Source organism: Malaclemys terrapin, chromosome 1, assembly GCF_027887155.1.
Source record: "Malaclemys terrapin pileata isolate rMalTer1 chromosome 1, rMalTer1.hap1, whole genome shotgun sequence".
In the NCBI taxonomy this organism is placed as follows: domain Eukaryota; kingdom Metazoa; phylum Chordata; order Testudines; family Emydidae; genus Malaclemys; species Malaclemys terrapin.
In genome coordinates this window covers 352,172,520-352,190,371 of record NC_071505.1, presented here as the reverse complement: position 1 = coordinate 352,190,371, position 17,852 = coordinate 352,172,520, and the positions used below count along the sequence as shown (strand labels likewise).

Genomic DNA, 17,852 nt, shown 5'->3' with positions numbered 1-17,852 from the left:
TTTATGGCAGCCTTTCAATATCTGAAGTCCACTGTCATGTCCCCACTTAATCTCCACTTTTCCAAACTAAACATACCCAGTTCCCTCAGCCTTTGCTCATATTGCTCATATTCCATCCCTTGAATCATCTTTGTCTCTCACCTCTGAATCCTTTCCAGTTTTCCTCAATCCTTCCTATACATTGGCAACCCAAACAGGACACAGTACTCCTGCTGAGGCCTAACCAGCAGTAGAGCAGTCCTATCACCTCCCGTGACTTGCATGCTATGTATCTGATAACGCAACCAAAACCTGCATTTGCTTTTTTTGCAATAGCAAAAGCATTGACACCCCTGAGAGATGTAGCTATATCAACCTAACAATGGTGTTGACAGTGTAAGGTCTACCGAAGAATTCTTCATCAACATAGCTACCACCTCTCAGGGAGGTGAATTACCTACACTAGCAGGGGAATCCCTGCCATCTTTGTAAGTAGTGTATGCACTGAAGTGCTAGGGCAGTGCCACTGTAGCGTTTTAAGTGTACACTAGCCCACAAGCTGATCTTCCAGAAAATCATCCAGTCTGGATCTGCAGCCCTGGGAAGTTTGAGAATCCACCACTTCCCTTCGCAGTTTATTCCAAAGTTTAATCACCCTCAGTGCTAAACATTGGGCCCTTATTTCCAACTGGAATTTGTCTGGATTCAGCCTCCAGCCATTGGGTTTTGCTCTGCCCTTTCCCCGCTAGATTACAGAGCCCATTAGTACCCAGGGTGTTCTCCCCATGAAAGTCTCCGCTTGATCATCTTTTGCGTAAGATAAATAGATGAAGCTACTTACATCTCTCTCCCTATCTGGCATTTTCTCCAGCCTCAAATAATTTTTGTGACTCTTTTTTGTACCTTCTCCAATTTTTCAACATCCTTTTTGTCATGTGGACCCCAGAACTGGATGTAGTCATTTTCACCAATGCCATGTGCAGAGGTAAAATCCTTCCACTGCTCCAACTCACCACTCCCCTGTTTATGCATCCAAGGATCACATCAGTCCTTTTGGCCACACACTGGGACCTGACAATGAGTTGGTTGTCCACAATGACCCCTAAATACTTTTCAGGGTCCCTGCATTCCATAATACATTGTCATAGTCTGTGGGTCGGGCCTGCCTTCCCTGTTCCAAGAGGATAACTTTGAATTTAACTGTATTAAAGATTTTATTTGTTTGTCTGGTCCTAGCTCACCAAACACTCCAGATCAATTGGTATGCCTGTGCTGACCTCCTCATTGTAACCACTCTGCCAATCTTGGGTTGTCCGAAAATTTGATGTGCAGTGATTTTCTATTTGCTTCCAGATCCTTCATGAAAATATTGAATAGCATCAGACCTAGAACTGATCCCTGCAGAACCCCACTAGAAACAGCCCCATTCACTGACAATGGCCCATTGACAACTGCTTTCTGAGATCTGTCAGTTAGCCAGCTTTTTGTGCATTTGACATGTGCACTACTGAGATTGTAGAGAGTTCAAATTTTTCTCTGATTTTTTTCCCCTACTGATGTAAATGCCTTAGAGAAATCAAAATCTATTTCATCTGCATGGTTTCCTTGATCAACCAAACATGTACTCTCATTAAATGATGAAATTGGGTTTATTTGACAAGACTTGTTTTCCATACACCCTTTTGTTGCCTGGCATTAATTATATTCCAGGAATTTTCTTTAACTAATCCCAAACCAGGTTTTCCATGGTTTCCTAACTTCATCAAATGAAGTGTTAGATAGCTTTTGGCATTCACGGAAGAGCTGAACATGGTGGAATGTTGCTTTTCAGCTGGGGAAACTATCACTCAGTGGTGGGATAACATCATTATGCAGGTCTGAGATGACGAGCAGTGGCTTCAGAATTTTAGGATGCAAAAAGCCACCTTCCTGGAACTGTGTACTGAGCTGAACCCAGCCTTGCGTTGCAAGGACACCCAAATAAGAGTTGAGAAGCACGTAGAGATTGCAGTGTGGAACCTGGTGACTCCAGGCTGCTACAACTCGGTCGCAAATGAGTTTGGCATCAGGAAGTTGACCACTGGGGCTGTTAAGACAAGTGTGCAGGGCCATTAATAACGTCCTGCTATGAAGGATTGTGACTTCCGATAACATGCATGAAATTGTGGATGGCTTTGCAGAAATGGCTTTCCCTAACTGTGGAGGGATGATAGATGACATGCACATTCCAATTTTAGCACCAGACCACCTTGCGATGGAGTACATCAATCGGAAGGGGTACTTCTCCATGGTGTTGCGGGTGCTCGTGTTTCACCACTAGCGTTCACTGACTTCAATGTGGGGTGGTCCAGAAAAGTGCATGATGCATGAATCTTCAGGAACACTGGCCTTTAAAGAAAGCTGGAAGCAGGGGCTTTCTTTCCAGACCAGAAGATCCCCATAGGGAATGTCAAAATACCGATAGTGATCCTGAGGGACCTCATGTACCCCTTAATGCCATAGCTCATGTCATAGATTTCACCCCCACTCTGAACTTTAGGGTACAGATGTGGGGACCTGCATGTGAACCCCTAAGCTCAATTAACAGCTTAGATCTGGTCTGGCTGCCACCACTCCCAAGCACTAATTCCCATCCCTGGGCAGTCTTGAGAGACTTCACCAATTTCCTGGTGAACACAGATCCAACCCCTTGGATCTTAAAACAAGGAGAAATTAACCATCCCCCCTCCTTTCTCCCACCAACTCCTGGTGAGTCCAGACCCAATCCCCTTGGATTTTAAAAACAGGGAAAAATCAATCAGGTTCTTAAAAATAAGGCTGTTCATTAAAGAAAAGAAAGGTGAAAGACAAACCTCTGGGAGAGATTAGCATACCAGCTACTCTCACAGACAACAGATTCCAAACACAGGGGATGTTCCCCTGGGCGAAAACTTAGTTACACAAAAATTACCCAATTTCATTATTCCCCTAATACACAAGACAAGTTACAAAAAAGAAAATAAACAAAACCTATTTATTTCTTTTTTAATACTTACTACTTTGATAAGAGCTGATTCCTTGATCTTTTCCACTCCAGCCAAAGCTGAAACTGACTCAGACAAAGGGAACTTTCTTCCTTTCTTTTGAACCATCTTGTCCTCCCATTGGTTCCTCTGGTCAGGTGTCAGCTAGGCTAGGTGAACTTCTTAACCCTTTACAGGTAAAAGAGGCATTAACCTCTTGGACAGCTCGTGGACAGCTCATGCATCCATATATGGGAAACCTGGATAGCAGTAAGGAGCATTTCAACAATAGGCTGAGTAGGGACAGGATTACCCTGGAATATGCCTTTGGCAGATTAAAGGCACAACGGTGATGCCTTTATGGCAGGTTAGACCTCAGTGTGGATAATAGTCCATTGGTTAAAGCCACATGTTGCACTTTGCATAATATTTGTGAAGTAAAGGGTGAAAAGTTTGCCCAGGAGTGGACTACTGAGGCAGAATGCTTGGCTGATGATTTTGCACTGCCAGATACCAAGGTTATTAGAGGGGAATACTGAGGGGGGGCAATTTGGGGGGCTTTGAGGCAGCATTTTGAAGATGAGAAGCAGTAATATTTGTGGCTAAGCTTGGGATTGCAATGCATAATGACGTTTTGGCTGGGTAAGAAGCAGTTGTGATTGTTCTGGCCCAGGATTCACTGTAAGGAAATGATAAAACTGCTTGTTTGTTTCCTGCTGCCATCTGCTATCATAACTTGAATGGAAACAAATAAAGAGTGCTTATTATTCAAAGAATGTTGCTTTTATTGCCCCAAAACCACAACGATATGCACGCACAAACAGACTCGTGTGCATTACTGTGGAAGGGGGAGGGGTGGTGGTGAGTGTCCCCAGGGCTGGAAGACATTGTGCGTGTGAGAAAAGCAATGTGAAAGGACATATGGGGCACTTCTCAGGGGAAAACACTCCAAAGTTTCCCAACCGTTTCCACAGGCAGGAGTCACTGTGGCAGATATCTCTCTTCTGAGGGTAAGCAAGGAAGCAACGGTGCGTCTACAACATGCTTGCGGCTTCCGCCCCCATCCCAATGCTCCTCGTCTCTGTGCTGCTTCAGTCCTTGCCCAAGTAATTGCAGAAAGGGGTGGGACAGTGTCCCTCAATGGGAGAAGGAACAAAGCATCTCGGCAAGGACCCTCAAGCACGGGATTGCAGAATCCTGTGAAATCTCAGTGTGCATTAACATGCTGTTCCATCGTCCTGCCTAGCTGTACTGGGAAATGCCCAGCACACAGAAGCACAGCCAGTCTTTTACATTTCTCTGGTTTCAACCCACCTCCACACTTCACAAAGCACATCCACTTTCCAGGGGTCTCCTCTCCTGCTTCTGGCTCACCGGATTGTAACTGCCGCGATTGGCTGGACCCCCCCCCCCCAGAGTGGAGAACAGCTCCTGACTGAACGCAGCACTGGGCGACCCTGGCATGGGTTCCACATCTTCTAATGCCTCCAGCTCTTCATCGATGGCTTTCTCCTCTGGTTTAATTCCAGTTTGAACGGGCTTCAGCCCCACCAAAGTATCCATGAGGGTCTTGGCTGTGGAGGTGGGGGTTGCTGCCAAGGATAGCGTCCAACTCCTTCAAAAATGTAAGGTCTGGGGCACAGCACCGGACTGATTATTTGTCTCCCTTGCCTTCTGGTACACATGCCTCAGTTCCTTCACCTCTGCTGTGCAGTGCAGTGTGTCCCGATCGTAGCTCTTTTCCCACAGGCTACATAAAATCTGCCCTTAAGTATGGAAATTCCTATGGCTGGAGCGCAGCTGGGACAGGACAGCCTCCTCTGCCCATATAATGAGCAGATCCAGCACCTCCGCAGTGGCTCAAGCGGGACAGCCTTTGCTGGGTGGAGCTGCCATGGACACCTGGGAAAACGTGATGTGAGCTCTCCATGCTGAGGAAACAGGAAGGGGAATTTCTAAATTACCGGGCCTTTAAATGGGGAGGGGTGGAAGGTGTTTATCTCTTTGCAGGACAGAGGAATTGAAACCGCTTATTAGAGTCCTCAGGATGGGCATTGTCGGACTCCTTCAGGAGGCCAATTATAGCGATAAAATCAAGCGCAAGTGTCTACACTGGCACTTCAGCAACAAAATGTTTGTGTAAAAAGCCTTACAACTCTCATTGAGGTGATTTTATTACCTTAGTGACACTGAGGAGTTCCGTCATCAAAAGTGGCCCTGTAGTGTATACACCTCCCCTGTTTCTTTGCCAAAAGCTCCTTTTTAGCAAAAATTTTGGCATTGTAGACAAGGCCTAAGGAACAACGATGAATAACCAGTATCCACACTTGTGTTTCCTGCTGGTGCCTACTAAGGTTTCCCAGACAACGAAGTGTAGGAGTTACTGACACGTTGAGCACTGTAATACATGACATTGGCATTAGTAGCATCATGTGTTCATAATTCATTTCTCTGAATAATGAAAATGTCATTTTCCAGGGTGTGAAGGGTGACCAATCCGCTTCACCCATAAGAACAGCCTCCATTTGTGCATGCAGTATCTCACATTAATATTTTCTCTCCATCCAGGCATTTGCACTGTGACCATCACCCTAGAGCCTGGGCAATACAGGACATCAGGGGGACGTACGGTACATGCAGAAATCGCCATTCTGCCTCAGATTTGGACACCTTCTCCCCTACTCCATGTCAGATTCCAACATAACTGATTTCACCAACCCCTCTACCTTCATCCTGCTGGGCATTCCTGGCCTGGAGGTGGCTCATGTCTGGTTCTCTATTCCCTTCTGTGCCATGTACGTCATAGCCATCTTGGGGAACTTCACCATCCTGTTCATTGTGAAGAGGGAGCCGAGCCTCCATGGTCCCATGTACTATTTCCTCTGTCTGCTTGCTGTCACAGACCTAGGCCTGTCTACGTCCATCCTGCCCAAAATGCTGAGCATCTTCTGGTTCAATTCCAGGGAGATCGATTTCAGTGCCTGCCTCACCCAGATGTACTTCATTCACTGCTTCTCAGTGATGGAGTCTGGGATCCTCGTGGCCATGGCTTTGGATCGTTACATGGCCATCTGCCATCCCCTGAGATATTCCACCATCCTGACAAACCCCATCGTAGCCAAGATTGGCCTCGCCATGGTGCTACGCGGCGGCATGCTCGCACTTCCCTATCCCTTTCTGGCAAGGCAGTGGCCATATTGCAAAACCAACATCATCCCCCAGCTGTACTGCGCGCATATAGCCGTGGTGAATCTGGCCTGTGCCGACACCCGTGTCAGTAGTTACTATGGCCTCTTTGTGCTATTTTCTGTGACGGGTCTGGATTTGAATTTCATTGCTGGGTCCTATATCCAGATCCTCAGGGCCATCTTCAGCCTCCCCACAAAGGATGCCCGGCTTAAGACTTTTGGGACCTGCAGCTCCCATCTCTTTGCCACCTTAGCCTCTAACATCCCAGGTCTTTTCATCTCCCTCATGCACCGGTTTGGCCAGAATGTGCCCCTATATTTCCACGTTCTCATTGCCAATGTGTACCTCTTGATGCCCCCCATGCTAAACCCCATCATCTACGGGCTAAGGACCAAACAGATCCGTGGCAGGCTGCTCTAGCTCTTTACTCATAAAGAGGCCTAATGGTTCCTCCTCAGGCTCTGACTCCGAGATTGAACTACATGCAGAGCTGGCTGGTGATACGGTGCTGGACCCTCTTCCCCGAATCACTGACTGGACTGTCAAAGTGACATTTATTCCTTTCGTGGCCTTAATGTGCTGTGTCAGAGTGACAAACTGAGGAATCAATCTTTGTACAATTGATTAATTTATAAGGGTCCCACCTTTCTTATTGCTGGTAACTGGACCCCTGAGTCCCCGTGTCCTGTCCTGCCTACACCCCCAAGGCCGTGCCCCCTATCCCACCTCTTTCCACAACACCCCTCCCCCATCTCACCTCTTGCCCCAAGGCCCCACCTCCATTGCTCTCTCCTCTCATCCCCAGCCCCATCCAATACTGGTTCATCACCACCACCCTCTCCACCCCCCGGGCTGGGCTCCCTCTGCTCCAGGGCTGGGATAGAAACTGCTTCAGCCTGATAAGGAGCCTTCAGTGAGAAGCCAGGAAGCTGTGTAAAAGCAGCTGAGGTTGGGGACAGTATTGTACTGCGGGCGGGTGAGACTGTGCATCCTACAGCTTGTGGGACCTAAAGCTCAGCTACAGAGTCCTGAAGAAAGAGACCATTTTGTGGCTTATTTCAGCTTGAGTGTGATATGTGATGAGTTCAGCTTCCGCCTTTGTGGCACGAAGTTTGTATATAAACAGAGGCAGGGTTAGTAAGATAATAAACAAGCTTGCCATTAAATTGAATTAAGGCTTCTTAAAGGAGCCTGAAAGTGTTGCCAGGTGCTCCCATTAAAAGAAAGGAAACAAAGGGTAGTGAACCATCCAAAAGGCCATTGCTCATTACTTAGCAAATTGACCATTTTCTCTCTAAGCTGTATCCCATAAATTTGCATCCGTACACATCGTATTGCCAATCAGTGCCGGCTCTTGCTTTTTTGCTGTCCCAAGCACCAAAAAAAAAAAAAAAAAAAAAAAAAAGCCGTGATCACAATCGGCGGCAATTCGGCGGCAGGTCCTTCGCTCCGAGAGGGAGTGACAGCCCCACTGCCGAATTGCTGTGGAACGGCCGGATGTGCCGCCCCCCCGCCTTCATTGGCTGCTCCAGGCATCTGCTTGCTATGTTGGTGCCTGGAGCCGGCCCTGTTGCTAGTACAGTTTTATTGTTAATTTCAAACACACTTAACAGATTTACATTTAGAGATGTTTCCAAGGCTTGGGCTTGTTGCACTTGGAGCTCCATGCTTCTTATTTCTTGCTCTGATAATGCACCAACATTTTGTGTCACATGTGTCTGTATAACCTCCAAAATCTTACCCCAAGCTGACATTTTCCCTTCTAATGTCTCAATATCAAATGAGTTTATAACTCCTGCTCCAGCCCCAATACCACCTATGATATAATTCCTGATACCTTTTTTTATTTTGTATAATCCTGTTTTCCCATTGTTGTTGCCATGCTTGTAATAGAGGTAAGGCATATGGCATACACCTTGCTGTTGTGCACTTATGTGTATTTGCATTCCTTCCCAATAAATTGTTTGGTCCACAATAGCTGGGGCTTCAATTACTTCTCCCCTTCTATATGGATGCTCATCTGCCATGATTTTTGGTGCAGTCTTGTTTACTGGTGTTTGATTAATAAACATAAAAAAACATATTCCCGACAATATACTCTGTTATTAATTTTCCTAAAGCAACTTAATTTTATTAGTATGGAAGAATGCACCATTATACCATACTCCCATAATTTGAGAGCCATTGTGTGACAGGGTTGGGGCTCACCACTGCGGCGCCTCCTACTGGTCGTCTCGGGGAATTGGTTCGATCCAGTAGGGTGCCCTCTTCTGGTGGCGTCTCGCCTGTCGTCTCGCCTTTGGTTGGCGAGCGGACTCGCGTTGCTCCCAACGCACAGCGTCCTCTTCTGGGACACTGTCCTCCGACAGTGTCCCTTTGTCCATTCACACCCCCTTCTGGAGGCAGGGGGTGATCAACAGTCCCACACCTTTAAGTCCGATCCCTACAGTCCAGGATCTGACGTGGTTCCGGCTGGCCGCTCCCTGTAGCCTATGGCTGAGTGTATGGCCAAAGAGAACGAAAAGGGAAGAAGGGGGGGGAACCCAGGCCCGCCCACTACTCTGAGTCCCGGTCCAGAGGCCCTCTAGCGACAGCCTTGCTGTCCTCCCTCTCCTTCCTCCTCTGACTGCTCCTCTGGACCACTTCTCCAACAGCCCTTCTCTGTGCTAGGCCTTCTCCTTCCAGACCTGCTGCCTGGCAGGCTATGGAGTAGGGCCTTCTCCCACTCTCTAAAGCTGGCCTGCACTGCGCTGTCCATGGTGCTGGCCTCCCAGCTCTGGAGACAGACCTTCCCCTCTGAAGGCCTGGGACCGACTGACTGCTCTCGCTCTGAGCAGCCTTTTATATGGCTGAGCTGGGCCCTGATTGGCTGGCCCCAATCTGTCCTCTGATTTGCTCCCAGTAAGCCCTTCTCTGATTGGCTGCACGTCTACGATATGCACCCAGGCCTGCTGCAGTCCATCCTCTCTGGGCGTGGGGCCGCCGCCCCACCACACATTGATTCATTTAATCCCACACGAATTAGCCAATTTTTGTACATGAATTATGTCTAAGGTGACTTCATCAAATCCCAGACTTCAAAAGGTACAGTTCAGAGTGCTCACTTTTAGATTATTTTTATTATAATTAAATCTAAACATTAGCCGACCTTCCCCCCTTAGTATGTATTAATATATCTTTTGATTTTAGATATTCCCATGTCAATTTTTTGACATTTCCCCACCATATTTTAAATTTTATCTTAAAAAGGTTTCTCTTCACATCTGGATTTATTTGGTCCTGTTTTTCCCATTCTGTTCCACAAGTAGTTGAATGTATTATTCCCTTTAATGCATACCTACATCCTAGAGGTGCTCCCATATGTATATCCATGTACCCTTAAACTTTCCCAAATATTTATAAAACATAAAAGAAAAAACAACAACATTTTCATCCTTAACGGTGCCATTGATTTGTTATTTTTTTTAAATTATTGGGATCCTTGACATTGAAGCCATAGCCATCATTCCATAGCAATAATGTCTGATGTTTCTGGCCACATTATTTTAAAAACTTACACTAATCTTTCTCTATCTTTGCTCGAGGGCTGGGATTTTTTTTCCTAAAATAAAACGCACACAACACAATTTTTCTACCAAGCAAAAAATGCAAAGGAGAGCAAGCATAAGCAGTAAGCCAATTACAAAAATCACAGCACCATGTTTACACTCCAAACTGAAGTTCTGTACAGGATAGTCTCCAGTGCAATTGGGCATTCCTTCACTTGTGTATGATAAACTAAAAAGAAAAAAGAAAGGAACATTATTTAATCTCCAGGCCATAACTATAATTGTGATGTGTGGACCTACATTCCCTTTCCCCCTGGTTAATCTGCAGTACAGTAGTTGAACATTTTTTATTAATGATGGAAAATGGTCCAAACCAACTAGATTCCAGGACAGTGTTTTTTGATGTTAATGACAAATACATTACTCTATTCCCAATTTTCCCTAATGTACTGTCCTGAACCAAATAAGAATTTACATAGTCTCTTGCTTTTTCATGACATCAGTCAATTTAAACTCCATTTTCTTAAGTTCTATCAGTAACTTTTTCTCACCCATTGGGTAACTGACACCTCCTCCTCTTCTTCTCTTCCTGGAAATAATAAAGGGCTCCACAATCTTATAGGCATTCCAAAGAGAATTTGATAAGGTTGATAAGTACCCAATCGATCACTACTCTGGATGGCTGCCGACACCATTGGTAGTTTATCTTCCCAGTCTTTGCCAGTTTCTTGCACCACTTTGCGTAGAGGTTGCTTAATAGTTGGTTCATTCTTTCTACTGTCACTAACAATTGAGGATGCTGGAGATATGTAGTTGTTGCTTTATTCCTAAAGTTTTTAATAAACTTTGAATTACTATTCCTGCAAAATGTAGTCTATTATATGAATCAATTACTTTTGGAGTCCCATATCTACTGAGCACTACTTCCCACGCTTCTTGGCAGTGGTCTCTGCAGTATGATTTCTGGTGGGAATTGCCTCCACCCAGCCAGAAAAATAATCTACTATCACTAATAAATACTGAATCCCCCTTTGGGTCTTGGGCAATTTATTACTATAATTAACTTGTATTTTACTCCATGTCCCCAGAATTCTTTGGTGCAACAAGGGTCCTGAATTCGGTGGTTTATTTCCATCTGCTACAAACCTTACGCAGTTTTTAACAAAAAAAATTACGTCCTCTCTCACCTTAGGCCATATTTTAATCTGTTTTATCTTCAAGTGAGTATTTTCTATTCCTTGGTGAGCCATAGAGTGACACAGGTTAATAATGTCTTTTCTTTGAAGTCTGTCAGGTACCCACTTTACCTCTCCTGTTTTCTCATTCACCGCATATTCACCTTGTGTGTTTCATTTTCCCCATCTTTTCTAAGGTTTAGCCTCCTGTTTTATAGCTTGAGCTCTAATAACTACCACAACCCCCAAAGGTTTCTGTGCTGCTAATTTAGCTAAAGCATCTGCTTTATAATTTCAATACTTTTTATTCCCTTCTCACTTTTGAATGACCTTTAATATGCCTTCCTCTTAATTTTCCCGGGTGTTCTTTCAGCCAATCATAGATAAATTCCCAATTCTTCTTTGGCACCAAATTTTCCCCCGCAGTTGTTTCCCCTTGGTTCTTTTTTCACATCTCAATCCAGTAAAACGGTCCCTGTACTACAAAGTCTGAATCCATATAGACATGAAGTCAGTTTGCAACATTACTTTTTCTGTTTAAACAGATCACTAAGAGCTCTGACCTCTGCTCCATGAGCTGAAGTCATGCCCATAGAACCAGAAATAGTCTTCCCATTAACTTGTACAGCAGCTCATACCATGTATCGCTTACCCCTCTCATGGTGTGAACTACCTACCACCTGTGAATCAAACCTCCTTTTCTCCAAAGCTTAACACTTCATTTGCTTGTTTGTTATTCTTATAAGTAACATCTCTGCTAGTTAACATTAAGGTCCATTGGGCCATCCCGGTATTTGATACTTCCATCCCCTGCAGTTTTTCTCATAAAATGTACTTCAGGGGAGAGTGAGGTGTTTGTATTAACATAGTGGCTGTGCCAGTAGTCAAAGCAAAAGACTCAAATGGCCCACAAGGCATCTAATCATTCTTTTTCACAAAATCCAAACTGCTGCTCTGTAGGGGTTAATCTTCTAGACTTGTATGCTACTGGCATTAACTTTCCTTTATCACTTTCCTGTAACACTTAGGACAGAAGAATCCCATGCACCACTACAGGCTGGGGACCGACTGGCTAAGTGGCACTTCTGCAGAAAAGGACCTGGGGATTACAGTGGACGAGAAGCTGGATATGAGTCAGCAGTGTGCCCTTGTTGCCAAGAAGGTTAACGGCATAATGGGTGGCATTAGTAGGAGGATTGTGAGCAGATCTAGGGAAGTGATTATTCCCCTTTATTCGGCACTGGTGAGGCCACATGTGGGGTATTGTGTCCAGTTTTGGGCCCCCCATTACAGAAAGCATGTGGACAAATTGGAGAGACTCAGGAGCACTGCCAGCTTTTGCTTTTCCACTGCCCTAGGCGGCGGAATGTCCCGCCCTGAAATGCCGCCCCCCCCCCACAGAAGCGGTGGAAGGTCCTGCTGCCGAAAAACCGCCGCAGTCGCCACCCCCCCAAATCGCAGCGCCCTAGGCGACCGCCTATGTCGCCTAATGGGTTGTGCCAGCCGTGGAGAGAGTCCAGCGGAGGGCAACGCAAATGATCAGGGGGCTGGGGCACATGACTTATGAGGAGAGGCTGAAGGAACTGGGCTTGTTTAGTCTGCAGAAGAGAAGAATGAGGGGGGATTTGATAGCAGCCTTCAACTACCTGAAGGGAGGTTCCAAAGAGGATGGAGCTCAGCAGTTCTCAGTGGTGGCAGATGATAGAACAAGGAGCTATGGTCTCAAGTTGTATTGAGGAAGTCTAGGTTGGACATTAGGAAACACTGTTTCACTAGGAGGGTGATGAAGCATTGGAACGTTACCTAGGGAGGTGGTGGAATCTCCAGCTTTAGAGGTTTTTAAGGCTCAGCTTGACAAAGCGCTGGTTGGGATGATTTAGTTGGTGTTGGTCCTGCTTTGAGCAGGGGGTTGGACTAGATGACCTCCTGAGGTCCCTTCCAGCCCTGATATTCTATGGTTCTATGATCACCACTCTTGTGAGTCCCTGTTGGGTCACTTCCTACTTAATCACAAACAGCTTGTTTATCTTAGGGAATTTCAATGCTGGGGCTTGTACCAAAGCCTGTTTTAAATCACAGAAAGCTACTTCTGGTTCAGGATCCCACTCCCATTTTATTTTATTTTTTAATAAATGCCACAAGAGTCAAGTTATAATGGCAAAATTCCAAAGGTGTTTTCTTAACCAATTAACCCTTCTAACGTTACCCTGAATGCAGGAGAATCCTCTGGCCTTGGTAAATGAATCAATGATTTCACTTTTTGTTGATCGACCTGAATTCCTTGTTCCCCAAGCGTCACCCCCAAATAATTCACCCTTCTTTCCACTAATTGGGCTTTCTCTTTATTAGCCTTAAAACCCATTTCCTGTATGAGTCTCAACACCTCTTTACTCCACTCAGTCACCTCCTCCTCAGTGTCCCCACAAACTAATATGTCATCTACAATGAGGTGACATTCCCCCCATCCTCTTTGGATAATTGATCCAGCATTCACACCACATGTTGGTGTGCAACAGCCAGGGCACCATGCAGGCCCTGGGTGATTCTTTTGAATAAATAGTCTTGTTCCTTAAAAGTAAATGCAAAGCGGGCCCAAGTGTCAGGATGAAATGGGATGGTGAAAAAACAATTTGCCAAATCTATGACAGAGAACCGTTTAGGGTCCTCCTGTGTTCTTGCCATTACTTGAGGTAGATCTGATACCAGTGGCACCATGGCGGGGTAGTTTTATTCATTTGTCTAAAATCCACTGTTAATTTCCAATCTCTTGAAGCTTTTAGGATGAGCCAAGTTGGGCTATTGTATGCGGAATTCCCCTTTTCAATCACTCCCTGTTAAACTAGTGATTCAACTATTTTTTTAATTCCTGCCTCAGCTCGCACAGGGTATTTATACTGTCTCTGTGGTGGCAGTTCATCCCCCACAATTTTAACACATGCTTTGATTTTACCCCATTCTGCTTTATTCTTAGTCCATCCATCGGGAAACTCCTTTACCCCCACGTCCTGTTGATCCAGTGTAATCACCTCCACTGCTTCTGCAGCACATATTCTTGGAATGTACCTGCTGTGGGAGTGCCTTCCATCCAGCCGTGCACACGCCACAGATCTCCATTAGTTATATCCAAAACCAACCAATTTCTCTTCAGAAAAGGAGTCCCTAATATTACTGCCTGGTTTATCTGAAGCATTTGTTCTTTACAACAAAAATTCCCCACTCTCTCCTGGGGTATAGCTATCTCTACTGAATGATACATCTTTCCTGTCACTCCTTCCCCAATAAAGGATGTTGCTGTACAGATCTGAGACACACACTGAGTCAAATCACAACTTCTATTTACAATATTTACACCAGCCCCACTAGCCAATAGGGCATCTTTGGGTCCATTATCTCCCACAGTGACAGTTGTCCTAGGCCTTCCATTCAAGTCCCATCTTAATCTAGTTACCATCTCCCACTCCTGGGGACCCATTTCCCATGGAAGCAACTTGTCATCGGGGCTTCCCTACTGAGCAGGATTCTGTGAACCCTGAGTGTGCACAGCGGCAAGTCTTTATTGCTCCTTAGACATTTTCTTTCCCATTCTTTGCATTTCTTTGATCAATTCATCAGGATGTCTCCCGTTTCACGTATCCATATTTACTCCTCTCAGTTTCAAATATCTCCAAGCAATTTTCTGAATCACATCTAATCCGTTCTGGGGCTCATTTTGATGATTCTACCCTCTGCCTCCTTGGGGTGGGGTATTTTGTCCTCTACCATGGCCTTTTCCTTGTTCACAGTATCCTTATCTATAAGCACTCTCATTTGAATATGTTATTGCTTCACCAAAAGTACGCTAGGTTTCAATCCTTCTATCTGGCTTCCCCCTTTCATCATTTGTGGGATACTATTCAGTGCTCCAGAGCATCCATAACAGTTAACCCCTCATCCTGGGCTTCTTGGTTCACCAAATTAGCTGACATCACTAATAAATTCCCGTCCAATCCTTCCATAACATCATTCAAAATTCCCTCTGATTCAAATCAACTGCCATCTCAGCTGTGACATGTCTGGAGACCTCTGCCCTGGGGTTAGTCACCAGTTGTATTTCTCCAGCCAATAACCCCAACATTCTTCTCCTTAACAGGTAATTCCATGTAATCTGCACTGGATAGAAACTTCATGGGTCTTTGACCTCTCTCTTCCCCTAATAACATAATAAACCGTGGTATCAGCAGATGTGCTTCTGACTGCTTGTCCAAAGCATTTTTTGCTCAATATATTGCCTGTCTTATCTCTTCAGTGGTAGCTGCCCTGATCAACCTACAGGATTCACTCATATTTAAATTCTCTGTTCCTCCTAACTCTACCCACTGTACTAGCCATGTAGCTAGATTTTTCATATTCACTGGGCCTAATGACTTTACCATCAACTGTAAGTCTGACGAATTTGTTTGTGTCTCTTCTGACTGTATTTCCCTTGCTGCATCCCTAATGGTTGATCTTCATTCTATCACAGCTACAGACTTTTCTGAGTTAAGCTTTCCCAGCCAGTTTCTTATTTCTACCCTTAATATAAAGACCTTCTCAAGGCGAGCCAATCAAGTTCCCTTTTCTCTTGACCTCTCCTTCCCTGCAGATCCTCTCCATACCAGATATCGCCATTAAAATACAAACGTGAATCTCCACTCTCTTTTGGATACAGAGCTGCCATTGGGAGCTCCTTTATTTTCACTTGTTTCCTCAATGTTGCTATGGTTTTATGACACCAACTGTGAGAAGCGCTCACGCTTCCACTGCAGTGATTTAAAGGGCCCAGGGCTCCAGCTGCTGCGGGGAACCCCGGGCCCTTTAAATCACCGCCGGAGCTCTGGCAGCTGGGCTCCCGCGGTGATTTAAAAGGCCTGTAGCTTCATGGCGGCAGGAGACCCAGGGCCTTTAATTCACCTCTGAGCCCCGGGGCTCCCAGCCGCCTCTCCAGCTGGGAGCTCCAGGGTGATTTAAAGGCCCTGGCTTAAAGAAAGTCAAAGAAATATGAATGGGATGAATGGATTATAAAGTAGATAGAAAGCTGGCTGGATTGCTGGGATCAATTGGTAGTGATCAAGGGCTTGATGTCTAGTTGGCAGGCGGTATCAAGTGGAGTGCCCCAGGCGTTGGTCCTGGGGCTGGTTTTGTTCAGCATCTTTATTAATGATCTGGATGATGGGATGAATTGCACCTTCTGCAAGTTCACAGATGACACTAAACTGGAGGGAGAGATAGATAGGCTGAAGGGTAGGAATAGGGTCCAGAGAGATCTAGACAAATTGGAGGATTGGGCCAAAAGAAATCTGATGAAGTTCAACAAGGACAAGTGCAGAGTCCTGCACTTAGGATGGAAGAACCCCATGCACCGCTACAGGCTGGGGACAAACTGGCTAAGCAACAGTGCTGCAGAAAAAGACCTGGGGATTACAGTGGATAAGAAGCTGGATATGAGTCAGCAGTGTGCCCTTGTTGCCAAGAAGGCCAATGGCATATTGGCCATATTAGTAGGAGCATTGCCAGCAGATCGAGATACATGATCATTCCCCTCTATTCCGCACTGGAGAGGCCACACCTGGAGTACTGCGTCCAGTTTTGGTCCCCCCACTACCGAAGGGATGTGGACAAATTGGAGAGAGTCCAGTGGAGGGTAATGAAAATGATTAGTGGGCTGGGACATATGACTTACGAGGAGAGGCTGAGTGAACTGGGGTTATTTAGTCTGCAGAAGAGAAAAGTGAAGGGGGATTTGATAGCAGCCTTCAACTACCTGAAGGGGGGTTCCAAAGAGGATGGAGCTTGGCTATTTTCAGTGGTGGCAGATGACAGTACAAGGAGTAATGGTCTTAAGTTGCAGTGGGGGAGATTTAGGTCGGATATTAGGAAACACTATTTCACTAGGAGGGTGGTGAAGCACTGGAATGCGTTACCTAGGGAGGTGGTGGAATCTCCATCCTTGGAGGTTTTTAAGGCCTGGCTTGACAAAGCCCTGGCTGGGATGATTTAGTTGGGGATTGGTCCTGCTTTGAGCAGAGGATTGGATTAGATGATCTCCTGAGGTCTCTTCCAACTCTAATAGTCTATGATTCTTTGATTTAGGAGCACAGTACATTTTCAGGGGAAGTAGATTGGGGCTAGCAAGCACCAGCCATTGAGTGGCAGCTGAACCAGACACACAGCTGGGAGCGCATGGCTCTTCATTAGCTTTTGTAACTCTGCTTTTGTTCTAATCACGCCTCCCTCCTTCGAGAGCAGAATGTGCCTCCTTCTCATGAATTCCCAAGACAACCCCTGGTACCAGAGGAGAGATCAGAGGAGAGGGAAGAGGTAACAGAGCTGTGATGAAGGAATGGAGGAGCCATTCTTGAAATGGAAAAACTGAAAGCCCCCAAGGAGTTGAAACTCTCATGTAATGCAGGAGACTCTGGGATGAGATTCAGACAGAGTTTTGAGATACATCTATGCAAGCAGATGGGTTTGGTGAGAAAGGAGACCAACAGAAAATTGCAATCTTCATAAATTAGGGTTACCATATTTCAGCAAGCAAAAAAGAGGACGGGAGGAGCCCCGCCCTAGCCCCGCCCCTGCCCCTCCCACTTCCCGCCCCCCCAGAACCCCCAACCCTCCCCCCGTTCCTTGTCCCCTGACTGCCCCCTCCTGGGACTCCTGCCCCTAACTGCCCCCCAGGACTCCACTCCCTATCTAAGCCTCCCTGCCTCTTGTCCCCTGACTGCCCCAACCCTTATCCACACCCCCACCCCCAGACAGACCCCTGGGACTCCCACGCCCCATCCAACCACTCCCCACCCCCTTACAGCCCCCCCCCGAACTCCCAACCCATCTAAACCCCTCTGCTCCCTGTCCCCTGACTGCTCCGATCCCTCTCCGCACTCCTGCCCCCTGACAGCCCCCCCCAGAACTCCCAACCCATCTAAACCTCTCTGCTCCCT

General features: G+C 46.0%; 1 protein-coding gene across 1 annotated transcript; it reads left to right on the top strand.

Annotated features, from left to right (window-relative positions):
- Window positions 1–5,615: 5,615 nt before the first annotated feature.
- Window positions 5,616–6,590, top strand: LOC128833189 (olfactory receptor 52R1-like). The gene has a single exon (XM_054021205.1). The coding sequence runs from the start codon at window positions 5,616–5,618 to the stop codon at window positions 6,588–6,590; it is 975 nt and encodes a 324-aa protein (XP_053877180.1).
- Window positions 6,591–17,852: the final 11,262 nt, after the last annotated feature.